Source organism: Amblyraja radiata, chromosome 26 (genome assembly GCF_010909765.2).
Source record: "Amblyraja radiata isolate CabotCenter1 chromosome 26, sAmbRad1.1.pri, whole genome shotgun sequence".
Lineage (NCBI taxonomy): Eukaryota > Metazoa > Chordata > Chondrichthyes > Rajiformes > Rajidae > Amblyraja > Amblyraja radiata.
The window spans coordinates 32,964,072-32,976,924 of NC_045981.1; the positions used below are offsets into that span (position 1 = coordinate 32,964,072).

General features: G+C 41.1%; 1 protein-coding gene across 8 annotated transcripts in view; it reads right to left on the bottom strand.

Annotated features, from left to right (window-relative positions):
• tnrc6c (trinucleotide repeat containing adaptor 6C) overlaps window positions 1-12,853 on the bottom strand; it is a 135,892-nt gene that overhangs the window by 66,664 nt on the left and 56,375 nt on the right. For all 8 annotated transcript variants that reach the window (XM_033044629.1, XM_033044628.1, XM_033044631.1 and 5 more), the window contains exon 4: window positions 8,037-8,387. In XM_033044629.1, coding sequence (XP_032900520.1) covers window positions 8,037-8,387 — 351 coding nt within the window. The remainder of the gene's footprint in view (window positions 1-8,036; window positions 8,388-12,853) is intronic.

Consider the following 12,853-nt stretch of genomic DNA (forward strand, 5'->3'; position numbering starts at 1 on the left):
CAATGGGTTAGGTTTTCCAAGGATGTTGCCACAGATGCAGCGTTCTGCGGGACGACCTTAACCATTCTCTTGAACTTTGATTGTGTAGAGTCAAGGCCACATTGACACTTAAAGTCATCTTCATGAAATCTTTCCCTGAGGCTGCAATCCCTCTCTCTGTAGCATTGAACTGCAAACTGTAGTACATGGCAGAGTGCATACGAGTCTTCAGTAACAAATTTATTTCTACTTCTGAGAACAAAGCAGCATCTCCCACAAGAACAGGCACTCATTTGCTGCATCATTTTGGCACCCATCAAGAACCATGATTTTTTCAAACACAGTAATGTTTGTGGATCTGGGGGAGACCTTGCCACCTGGTGTTTTCAACGGTAAGCACTTGCTTAAGGGATAAATTCTGGGGGCAAGGGTTATTCCCTACTTCCTAAGGTCATTATAAATAAAGTGGAGCCCAGATATGTATGACGTTTCTTGCATCTTCTTTGTAGGACATTCTGTAATGAATGCAATGAATCTCTGCTCCAAGATCTTCAATAATTTTCTACAGTGTTGATTTGCTGGGCATAGAATTTGCTGACGGATAGCATTCATTTCATGAAAGCAATATTCTGCCTAAAATATATCATTCAATAAAGACCTCTCTCCAGTGGTATGCAGAATACCTTGACACACCTTTTGAAAACCAGACTCTATCTTGCAGGAATTCTTCCCCCCTTGAGGAGGTTTCTTGATAACCATTTCCTGTTGGGATCATCAAGGCGAGTTTGCTGGGTCCCCTGCAAAGCAATTTCCTGGCAGGCATCTCGTTATCAGCGTCTTTGTCTTTAGCAGTGAATGCAAGAGCCACCTCCACAGCCTACATATCTTTCATGGCTACCATTATATGTGATACTGCTTGGCTACAATTGGAAGACATGGATAAATCATAAAGTAGCCCTGTTTCTCTGCTTGTTTCTTGGACCTTTTGAGAGGAATCTAATATAGTATTATCACTAAATGCAGCAATCTTTCAGTGCATTGGACATTTCTAACTCAGAGTCATGTGCTCTAACAGAATCAATTCCATAGTATTTGAAATGCCATAGTGCTTTGCAAACTACAATTAAAATAAACAAGCACTAGAATTTCAGATGGATAAGGATATTCACTGAACCAGAAAGACTAACAATGGGCCCGGATCAATTCCTAGTCTCTGCTGGAGTAACAAAACTCCATTAGCAGAGACAGTACCTGACAGTAAGAAAAATCTAGTGGCAAGCCAGCAACTTCTGTTCAAATGCATTTACAACATCTGGTGTTCATGGGGGTCCTCCACCACCCCAACAGCCCCATTTCTCCCCTCCCTCCCCAAGCAACATGACCTCCTAGCATTTACTGCCAGAACTCTGTTTGTAGCACCATCGTATAAGACTACCTGAACCATTGAGATTCCAATATAGCAATGAATTGTTAGTACATTTTGAGGGAAAGTGTGTACAAAGAAAAATAGTGAAAAAACTTTAAAGTGGCACATAGCAAAGGAACAATTCAAATAAATCAATAACGTGGCTCTCATAAAACAAACTACAGAATTGTGCACTTCTGCATGCTGGTCAAATGGTGGGGTTGTGTAAAAAACTGATGGTGAATTAACCAGGGCAATAATCAGCTTTAAATTTGTGACAATTCCTTGCCATGTAGTTAACCCATCGTAACAGAAAGCTAGATTCTCGAATTACTTACTTCAATTTCATTGTATCAGTCAGGTTTTATTCTCGGCAATGCAACATATTTGACAAAGCACCAAAAACTCTAAATGTTGTCCTATAAACTACAAAATAGTCGGTCAATTCTAATGAACAATCGGGCCATCCTGGAACAGACACACTAAATTGTGTCCTTTGATTAGAGATGAACAGTGAGAACAACCACTTTGCCCAACTTGTCCATGCAGACCAGGCCTATAACTGATCTAGTCCCATTTGCCCAGGTTTGGCACATATGCCTCTAAAACTTTTCTTTTCATGTCTAACCGTCTTCTAAACGTCACAAATGTATTCACCTCTAGTTTGTTGGCAGCTCATTCCATGTATGGGCCCTCTGGATGAAGAAATTGCCCTTCAATTCTTTCCTCTCCTCTCTCGCCTTAAATCGAGGCGCCTCTAGAACTGTGACCAATCACAATGTCTCTCATGGTTTGTATGCTCTCAGCAACTCTCTACCTGTTATGCTCCATGGATAAAAGCCCCAGCCTATTCAGATTATCCCTATAACTTAAGGCCTTGAGTCATGTTAACATTCTGCTGAATCTTTTTGCATCCTTTCCAGCTTGACACCTTCCTTTTGCAGGGTGATTGGAACTGCACACAATATTCCATTGTGATCTGAAACATCACCCATTGAGTCTGAAGAAGGGTCTCGACCCGAAATGTCACCATGCCTTCTCTCCAGTTATTCCAGGATTTTGTGCCCATCTTTGATTTAAACCAGTATCTGCATTTCCTTCCTACTAATATTCCAAAGTTGGTTTCTCTACTAACATTTATACAGCTGCAGCATGACATCCTGACTCCTGTACTCAATACCCTTACCTAGTAAGGAAAGCATGGCAAATGCCATCTTCAACACTTTTAGTGCAAGATTGTCACCACTTTCAGAGAACTGTGCACATGTACCTCGATTGGGTCAGGCCTAGAGCACTTCCCAGGACCCTACTATTTGCAGTGCAAGTCTGCCCTGGTTTGACTTGCCAAAATGTACCCCACCTCATACTTGTCAGAGTTAAATTCCAGCTGCCATTCCTGGCCCCATTTTCCTTAGTTGTTCCAAATCCTTGTAAACTTAGCACTCCTCACTGTCTTATACCACCAATTCTTTTTACCTGTCTCTCTGTACACACAATGGAATATTTCTAAATACATTGGGGTTCTAAGCATTGGAAAGGTTGCAATTTATTTTTAAACTCCACATTTTTTTAAGCATAATGATATGCAACACAGGAATCTCTATATTTCAAATAGACAATTGTTAGATGAAAGACCATATCTTTTAGAAATCAAAGTGCCAAAATATTTAGACACAAAGTGCTGGAGTAATTCAGCGGGGCAGGCAGCTTGCCCAGAGAAAATAATTAGGTGACGTTTCAGTCAGGACCCTTCCTCAGACATTATGTGGAGGAGAAAGAAAGCTGGCAGAGGAGCAGGACAAAGCTAGGCAGGTAACAGGTTGATACAGGTGAGGGAGGTTTTTTTATGATAGGCAAATGGTTGGACAAATGTAAGAAATGATGAGACAGAAGATGCAAAACAAAAGGATTAAAGAGTTGCAAATTGTGAAGCTAAAGGAAGGAATGTAGGTAGAAGGAGAGGGGGAGTCAATAAATAGGTTGCAAGTCCAGATGGGGTACAGGGGAGAGATTGGTGAGAAAAGAGAGAATGTGCAGGAAGAAGGGAGAGGGGGAGGGTTTTGTAATTTCCTAAAATTGAAGAATTATTAATTCATATGTTTAATCAATAATGTTTTATTACTAATGTTTAATTTTTTGTGTGTCGTTCCTAACTGTCACTGTATGTCATGTTGTCACTTGCGAGCGGAGCACCAAGGCAAATTCCTTGCTTGTGAATACTTGGCTAATAAAGTTATTCATTCATTCAATGTTCATACTGGGTTGTAAGCTATCCAAGTGGAATACGAGGTGTTGCTCCTCCAGTTTGCGTGTCTTTAGTCAGGGAGATAGAATTTGAGTAGCTGCATTTAGGAGAAATTGGGTGGACAGGCATTTGGGCGGGGGTGAGGGGGTGGATAATTTAAGAACTGAGGCCTCTGTTATCCAAGGTACAATGCCAATAGTGAACTGGGCTTGCTGGTACTTTAGAGTAGCAGCAGCATTGAAGATTATAGATGGTCAAAAATATTTGCAAAAATATCAAAAATTCAAAAAAAAACCCTTAGATTTACAATGCTTCTATTGATCACACAATCTTCAGTGAAATACTTCAGTTGTAATGCAAAAAAACTCAAGAGCAAATTGCACATAGTATTAAGCCACACATGCAAAGAAAGATTAACTGGATATTCAAGTTTTTAGTGATGAAGTGTGAATGATACCTGGTGGCCGAAAACTAGAACACTTCCTTCACTCTGCAAGAGACAAGCTCTATTCTCCAGATAATACCATCTTCTACATATCTTCTACAAGAGAAATCTGGATTTCAATTTAACGTTTCATTGCAAGCAGCAAAGATGGACTGGGAGTTTGTTTTCCAAACAATTTTAACATTGCTTCAAATTCTTCCTGTGCAACAGTGTACATGATTAAATTCCAAAGAAAGCATTGAGAAAAGAAAAAAAAATCATTCCGCAAGGTACCAGTAAACAACAAACACGGCTGACTTAAACATTGTGTTGATTGTCAAGGATATTTTAGTGATTAAGACTAACAGGGGCTCTGCATGATTGGCAGCCACGCCAACAGTCAATTTGTTATTTTGGCTTTTAAAAAATAATGTTAGTGCTTGTTAAAAGTTCGTAAGAATGTTCTCAGGTTTGTTTTATGTGGGGGGAGGGGAAACTTTTTTTAACGTTTCTTGGCGTAAGAATGTTCTCAGGTTTGTTTTATGTGGGGGGAGGGGGAAACTTTTTTTAACGTTTCTTGGCGTAAGAATGTTCTCAGGTTTGTTTTATGTGGGGGGAGGGGGAAACTTTTTGTAATGTTTCTTGGAGCGACCGGAGATGCGGTTAATTTTCGGATCGCATTCTCCGGTCGCTCTGCGGCCTGCCATCGATGGAGCTGGAGACCTCCTCGGACTGACCTTGGGACCCACCGCGGGGTGTGGACTTACATCGGAGTCAATCCCTTGCCTAGGATTGCTCCAATCGCGGCCTGCAGTCTTTACATCTGGAGCTTGCAGTCTCGGGAGAGGCCGTGGATGTCAGGAGCACCAACGTCGTGGAAGGTTCGACCAGCCCCGACGCGTGGTTCGATCGTCTGGCGCGGGGGAGCTGACATCCCCCCGATGCAGGTGCTGATCACCTCGACACGGAGGGCCCACCACCGACTACGGGTGTAAAGATCATCCCGTCAACGGAAGGCTCGAGGCCCCCGACCACGGGAGAACAAAGGGATGAGATTGAACTTTTTTTTGCCTTCCATCACAGTGAGGAATGTGGAGTCACTATGATGGATGTTTATGTTAAAATGTGTTTTGTGTGTTCCGTTGCTATTTATTAGTATGCCTGACTCGGCAAATGAAATTCCTCGTATGTTGCAAAACATACTTGGTTAATAAAGTATTAATGTGATTCCTTGCATGCAATGTGTTAAATGGAAACAATACCAATATAAAACGTCAGTGTTTTTTTTCCTGTTATAACTTTGTCTAGGTTAACTACAAAGGTCACATTAATAATATTATGAGATCTTTGTTTTGCAGATATCCCCTCAAACAATTGACAAAATTAATTTCACTCTTCGAGAGACATCCTCAAATCCTGACAAGCAAATGTCAATTATGTGATCTGTTTTGGTTTAAACAGATTCTTTTTTACTGAAAGATACAGGCATTTTCTCACCTTCTGATCAGTTATTCTTTTTTTTATTTTTGTATTGCCATCAGCTCTTACATCAATTACTTGGAATGAATAACCCTGCAACAGCTAACTTTTCTTACAACATTCCATAGTAACTGCTACGGATCCTGTTTTAGCTACCACTCATTTTAATCCTTCAAGCCAAAGTTGTGTGGAATGGAAAAAGTGTATACCGATAATGTGCTGATTATTTTTCCATAACTTCTGCATCTAATGATACTGCATATTGGACTATGATAATTACACAACCAGTTTGTATACTGTTTATAATCATCAATTGCAGCACCATGCACCAAATTAGGATACATAAACTGGAAAAGCTACCCTCACTCCAAAGTTTAAATTATGATTTACTAAAGGTGAAAACTTTCAAAATCAAAACCTTTTTTGGGGTGACTCCAACCTCAATTATGTTCTGGGGGACCTTTGCTGCCAGGGTATCCAACTTATTTCCAGATGGTACCAGAGAGAGCAGACCATGATAAAGTAGTAGATGTAATGTATCCTGAATTTCTGAAGGCATTAAATAAAAAAGGTATCTTGTGTAATATTTGATACACAAGATCAAATATTACAGGTACACAAAATAAAAAAAACTGGAATAATTGTGTTAGCATGGATGGAAGATTGATTATTCCATAGAAAAAAGTCAGAAAAAAATGGCTGCTTCAGGTTGAAAATATGTAATTAGTGGAATGCCACAAGGATATTGGCCCTCAATTATTTATGATTTATATTATTGACCTTGAGGAGAGGGCAGAGAGCAAGCTATCCAAGATTGCAGATGACACAAACATAGATGGAGGACATGTTCTTATGAGAATATTTGGATACTGCATGAGGATATTGATAGGTTGAGAGAGAGAGTTGAAAGCATGGCAAATGAAGTTTAATGTGAAAGAAAGTGAAACTCATACTTCATCAAAAGGAATCTAAGACAGGGTATTACTTGAATAGAGAAAGATTTCAGATGAGCAAATCTAGGTGCTCCAGTGCATTTATTGCAAAAAGTTAGCAAGGAGATACAGCCAGTAGCTAGGAAGGCAAATGGCACAATGGCCATTGCTGCAAGTTTAGAAATAGGGAACCATTGGTACAATTTTGCAGGGTTCGGGTGAGACTACAACTGGAGTACTTTAGTTTAGTTTAGAGAGACAGCGCGGAAACAAGCCCTTCGGCCCACTGGGTCCACGCCGACCAGCGATCCCCGCACATTAACACTATCCTATACCCACTTTTACATTTACCAAGCTAATTAACCTATATACCTGTACTGTGTAGGTTTGGTCCCCTTAAGGATAGAACTGCATGGGAGAAGGTCCAAGAGAATCACAAGCTTATTTCTTGGGGTAAAAAAGTTATCCTATCACAAGCTAAAGAAATTGGATCTACATTCTTTGGAGTATAGAAGAATGAAGGGTGATCTTATGAAAAGAAAAATCCTGAGGGAGGATGATATAGTATATGTTTTCACGAGAGGATCTCAAAGAAGGGAGCAGAGTCACGAGATTGGGAGGGGGTCAATTAAAATGGAGGTGCATAGGAACAATTTCTCACAGAGGGAGGTGAATCTTTGGAATAATCCATTCCAATGAAAAGGGATGCAAGATCATTGTGGGAATTTGGAAAATAGATAAGCTTTTATGAGAAACTGGCACTGTCTAGAGATTTGGCCTAAAGAAGATCAGCCATGATCATGCTAAATGGTAAGGTAGGCTTGAGGCACTGCAGCGCTTGCTCCTTTTATTTTCTTAGACTCAGAAGAATGAGAAGACAAGTAGCAGAATGGATTATTTGATGGCTAGCGATTTGCAGTGGAAGCTGAATGATGTTTCACGTGGATCAGTGATGGGAAATTTGGTGTTTATAGATGCAGGCAAGGCCATTGGGTCCCCTCAGCCTGCACTGCCTCGGAGCTATCACCTCAGTTCCATTTTCTCCATATTAACATTATAGTCCTTGATTTTCTTAAAATACAAAATTCTATTGATCTATCATGAATCAGGCAGTATCTGATGAGACAAATAAAGTTGGTGTTTTGGAATTCTTTACCCTTCTGAATATTCCTTGCATTTTGTTTCTTATTTCAGACTTCCAGCTGGAAGGAGTCAGGAGGAGGAGTGGGTGCTGGTGCAGGTGTTCTCGTCCTTGCAAGTCTCCCAAGTAATGCCTCCACAGTGGTTTTAATCATCTACCAACTGTTTTGCACCCAAGTTCCATTTATGTGAATGGAATCACTTTACAGTGGACAAATTTCCCACTGTAAGTGCTGGGAGACTGCCACATGTTTGTGCTCTATCACTGCACTCCTCGAGTTCAATATTGGATTACAGTTCTGCGCATAATTCCTTGTTTTTCAGTGTACGATTTGGCACATTGTTGTCCTTCAAAAGCTTAGAATCTAAAGTAAAGTCAATCGCTATTTTATACAGCTGCTTATTCACTTGAAGATTCAAGAGTACTCTTACCAGTCTGTCCTTTACCAAGATGCTGGAGTTGCTGTGGTCCACCAGACGTCTGTTGAGTGCTGTGCTGTGAAGAGTTTGCTGCCACTTGCCCTGTACCTTGTGCTAAACTATTGCTGATGGCAGTTCCAGGTGGCAGTGGCTGCCCTCTTTTCAATAGCTGCTTCTGTTCTTGATGCCGGAAGCGAGGTGGCACTTCACGGGGTGGGTAACGAGACAAGGCCTGTTGCTGACAACTGGTAGAAGCTCGCTTTCCATTGCTTCCACTGCTGTTAGTGACAGTGGTAGTGGAAGTGCTGTTGGAGGAGTTGGCAGGCTGTGGCTGGCTTTGACTGGTCTTGGTAGTTTCTGGCACTGTCAGAAATACAAAACATTAGTTGACAATTTAAAAAGTTTTAAAAAAAGTTTTATTTTGTGATCTGCACTTTCAAGCTAATGTTTTAACATTAAAATTGTAATTTATACGTGGAAGATCAAGGCAGATTACCGTATTTGAATCTGGTACAATTAAGTGTCAATGGAAATCCATCCAATTTTAAAAGAACAGGTGAAGCATTGAAATAGTTTTGCAGTAAAGACAATTACAAGACAACTTTGACAGTACATTAAGTTGGATATGGAGTAATAACACTCCACATTGAAATTATATATTTGTTTAATACTGTGAATGAGTAGATATAACATGACCGCTTGTGTTCTGGAAGTTTCCCAAAAGCAAAAAGGGCAAGGGCACATAGTAAGACCCACGTCTGTACTTCCTAGGTGATCTTCTGCCAACTCATTCCATCAGAAGGTATTTTTACCATTTTCAAATATCTCCAATCATGACATTTAGAAACAGCTGGAAAACTGCTAATTAATTTTAACTGGCATAAAACTAAAAATATTAACTGTTCAAGCCACATATATTTACAGCGAAAGTAAAACAATTTTTTAAATTTATTATCTGCATTTAAGTTAATGTTTTAGCATTAAAATTGTAACCTATGAATAGCAGAAGATTGTTAAGGGCCTGTCCCACTGTACGAGGTAATTCAAGAGTTCTCCCGAGTTTACCCTGATTCGAACTCGGAGAATTACGGTAATAGCCGCTCGTAGGTGCTCGTAGCTTACCACGTTTCCCGAGTACCTGCCGTTAGCGTTACGAGCCGCTAAGAGACTTCCCGAACTCCACACGTACATTTGATACGTACATTCTACGTACTTACCACGGGCTTGATTTTTTTTAAAACTCGGGAGAGCTCTTGAATTACCTCGTACAGTCGGACAGGCCCTTTAGATTGCCATATTTAAATCTGATACAATTAAGTGCCATTGGAAATCAATGGACTTTTAATTATTAAAAGAGCAAGTGAAACTTTGAAATAGTTTTGCAGTAAAGCCAACCCATTCAAATTAAATGCCATGTTAGATGAGCCAGCTGTAACCAACGTAAGGAAAGCGGGCCAGATAAAAGGGGAACAATTATAATACAGGAAATTGGGACAAGGGGAGATGTTGTAAAACAGGGTGTTGGGTGATCTCCTGCGATGGTGGTAAATGGGAAGGTGCTGGCTAAAAAACCTCCAATAATGAGTGGAAGCATGTTATTTTCCTTGCAAGTCTCCCAAGTGAGACCAGATGAATGGCATTACTCTGTATGCCCATACATGGAATCCACATCGGGAATACAAAAATGACTCAAAAAAGACTGTCTGGCTGAATTTTCCAAACATGTTCATGCTTCATTCACAGAAAAATACTTTCAACAGCATTATGCAGAAAAAAACATGACAAAGTACTAGGTAGACAAAAGTGTTGGAGAAACTCAGCAGGTGCGGCAGCATCTATGGAGCGAAGGAAATAGGCAACGTTTCGGGCCGAAACCCTTCTTCAGACAAAGCACTACGTAACTGAAATTCTGCTTATATATAGAGAGTAGATATTTATTTTGGAACATCGATATAGTAGCTTTGAAACAACTATGCTTTAATGTATTGATATTTTGATATCAAATTACAAAGGGCAGCTATTTAAAGATCATGCACTATTCAAATGGCACTGCAATGCTAAGCCGCAAGGGGCCACTTGATAGAAGTAGTCTTGAAAATGATCACCGTTTTTATACAGACAATGACTGGTCTCCCAACATTTAAATTATAAGTATATATTTGTTTAATACTGTGAATGAGTAGACATAACATGACCGCTTGTGTTCTGGAAGTTTCCCCAAAGGCATTTGGGAAACTAATGGCTACATGGAAATGACAAGAAAAAAAAGCCATGTTAAATTGGATTCTAAAGAAATTTTGAGATACGTATCAAAACTCAACCCGAGACAGATGAGAGCAGGATAAGAACAATACATACTACAGAAAAGTGCAAAAGTGAATAGTGGAAAAAGTGACACGAGAAATTGTAAAGGGAACCAAATTTATGTCAAACTATAGTCACAATTAAGAAAACAGTACTTCAGTAAAACTAAATTTGAATAATTTTGTGCTGCAAAAATTCATACCGACATTATTTAAATACATGAAAAAAAAGGTCGTCAGATTTTTTTTTACTGGCAATTGCAGTGTCAGGAAATGGAAACCCAAGTAAGGAAAGTAAGTTGTCTGTCTTTTCACCGTTTTATTTTTATTTTTAGTTAGTTAAAGTGTTTTGTTTGGAGGTCTAGACTTTTTTGTGTGGGGGGTGGGGGGGGGGGGAGAAGGGGGGAAACTGCCTTTCAGGGTCCCTACCTGGTCGGAGAGGCAGCTTTTCTCCGGGCTGCAGCTTTGACCTGTCCTCGCGGCCTACCAGCGGGCCTGGAGCGGCGTTTCCTGTCTCGGACCGCCCAGAACCTCGGCTTCGGCGGCAGCACAGCGCTGGAGCGCTATCGTGGAGCGGGCGATGTCTTGCCTGGGTCGCCGCGCTGGAGCTCCGGTGAGCTGAGACTGCCGGGAACAACATCGCGGAGCTGCGGGACTGTGGAGCGGCCAGCTGCAGGCGGCGGCGCCGAACTTTACACCGGGAGCCTGGGATCTCGCGACGAGATCGCCAGTTGTGGAGCTCCATCCGGCGCGGCCTTGTCGGCTTCGGAAGCCGCGGCCTCCAGTACGGAGGCGGCCGTTCCAGGGTTCCCATGCCGCTGTGAGGACTCTCCTGACGCCGGAGCACCACCACCCGGCGAGAACGGCCAGGAACATCGGGCCTCCGTAGAGGCAACTGTGGAGGCCTCAATAGGCCCGACTATGGGTGAACTGGGGTTGGGGACTGGACTTTGTGCCTTCCCTCATGGTGGGAGCCATTGTGGGGGGATGTTCTTTGTGTTTAAGACTCTCATTGGTGTTATGTCTGTATTCTTTTTTTTGTGTGCTGCAAAATGGCAAAAAGCATTTCACTTCATTACACCTCGGTGTATGTGAATGTGACTAATAAAAACCTTTGAATACTTTTGAAAGATGGGCAAGAAAATGAAACTAAATGTCACAATAACCAGGAATTTGCAACTTCCAGGCTCAAGGGTCTTCTCATGTGCCATAAAAAATCCACAGAACCCTTGCCAAGAGTCTCATTGCAGAGAAAGAATGAGTCATTATTACATATGCTTGCTACATAGGGGCACACATACACTTATGAACATATTCACATTGGACTAGAGTAGCCAGGGAGCGGATTGGTCCCGAATCAAATCAGAGGCCAAATCAAAGCAAATACTCTGAGAATTAATTGATATTTCAACACCAAGGAAGAAAGTAACTTAAATGCAAGCTTGGACAGTCTAGGCAATTCCTTTGGAGATTCAGCCATGTGGATGCAAGCTCAACACAATAAGATATCACAGGGATAGAACAAGGACAGAGGTCTGGACCAGAATCAAAGAATGGACCATGACCTCCATATTATTAAAGAGAGATGGTTTGGGCAGACCCGAGGTCGATATCAACTATGCTGTTTTCAAGTCCGTGTGCATAAGCTGTATTCAGTGCAATTTTAGTTTTAGTTCATCTTAACTGAAGACACTTATTACAGCTTAAGGATAACCCTCCACTACATGATTATCAAAGTGCAAGTTTGGAGGGAAAACCAAGCCAAGATCAACTAAAAATTAATTGGCATCTCTGATACAATTCTCATGACACAGGAAATGTTTTTAGCCCTTGGATCCATACAGACTACAGGGGTGCAATCCCATTAGAACCACTCTTGCTCCCCTTACCTCGCTATAACTCTACAAATTATTCTCCCGCACATATTCCTATCAATTCCCTATTTCACTCTACTTTAACACTACTTTACACTAGAAGTCATTTACTGTAACTTAGTAATCTTCTGGGCATGTGGAAGGACCTGAAGGAAACTCATGCTCAAAGTATGTATAAATTCTATGCATGACACTGGAGGTCAGGATCAAACCTTAACACATAACATGAGACATAGAACAGCACAGGAACAGGCTCTTTAGCTCACTATATCTGTGCTAAACGATGTCAAACTATTCCCTTCTGCCTGCACATTATACATATCCCTCCATTCCTTGCACATCCACATGCCTGTCCAAAAGCCTCTTAAATGCCACTATTGCGTCCGCCTCCACCACACACATACACCCCCCCCCCTCCCCACTCCAGCAGCATGTTCCAGGCATCGACCATAGTGTAAAATAGTTGCCCTGCACAGCTCCTTTAAAATTTACCCCTCATTTGAAAGCTATGCCCTTTGACCTTTGACCTTTGACATCACCCATGAGGAAGAATGATTTTGACTTTCTAACATATCTATTTTCCCCCATCATTTTGTAAATTATAAACTTCTATCAGGTCTCTCTCTCTGGCTCCAATGCCCCCTTCATAAAT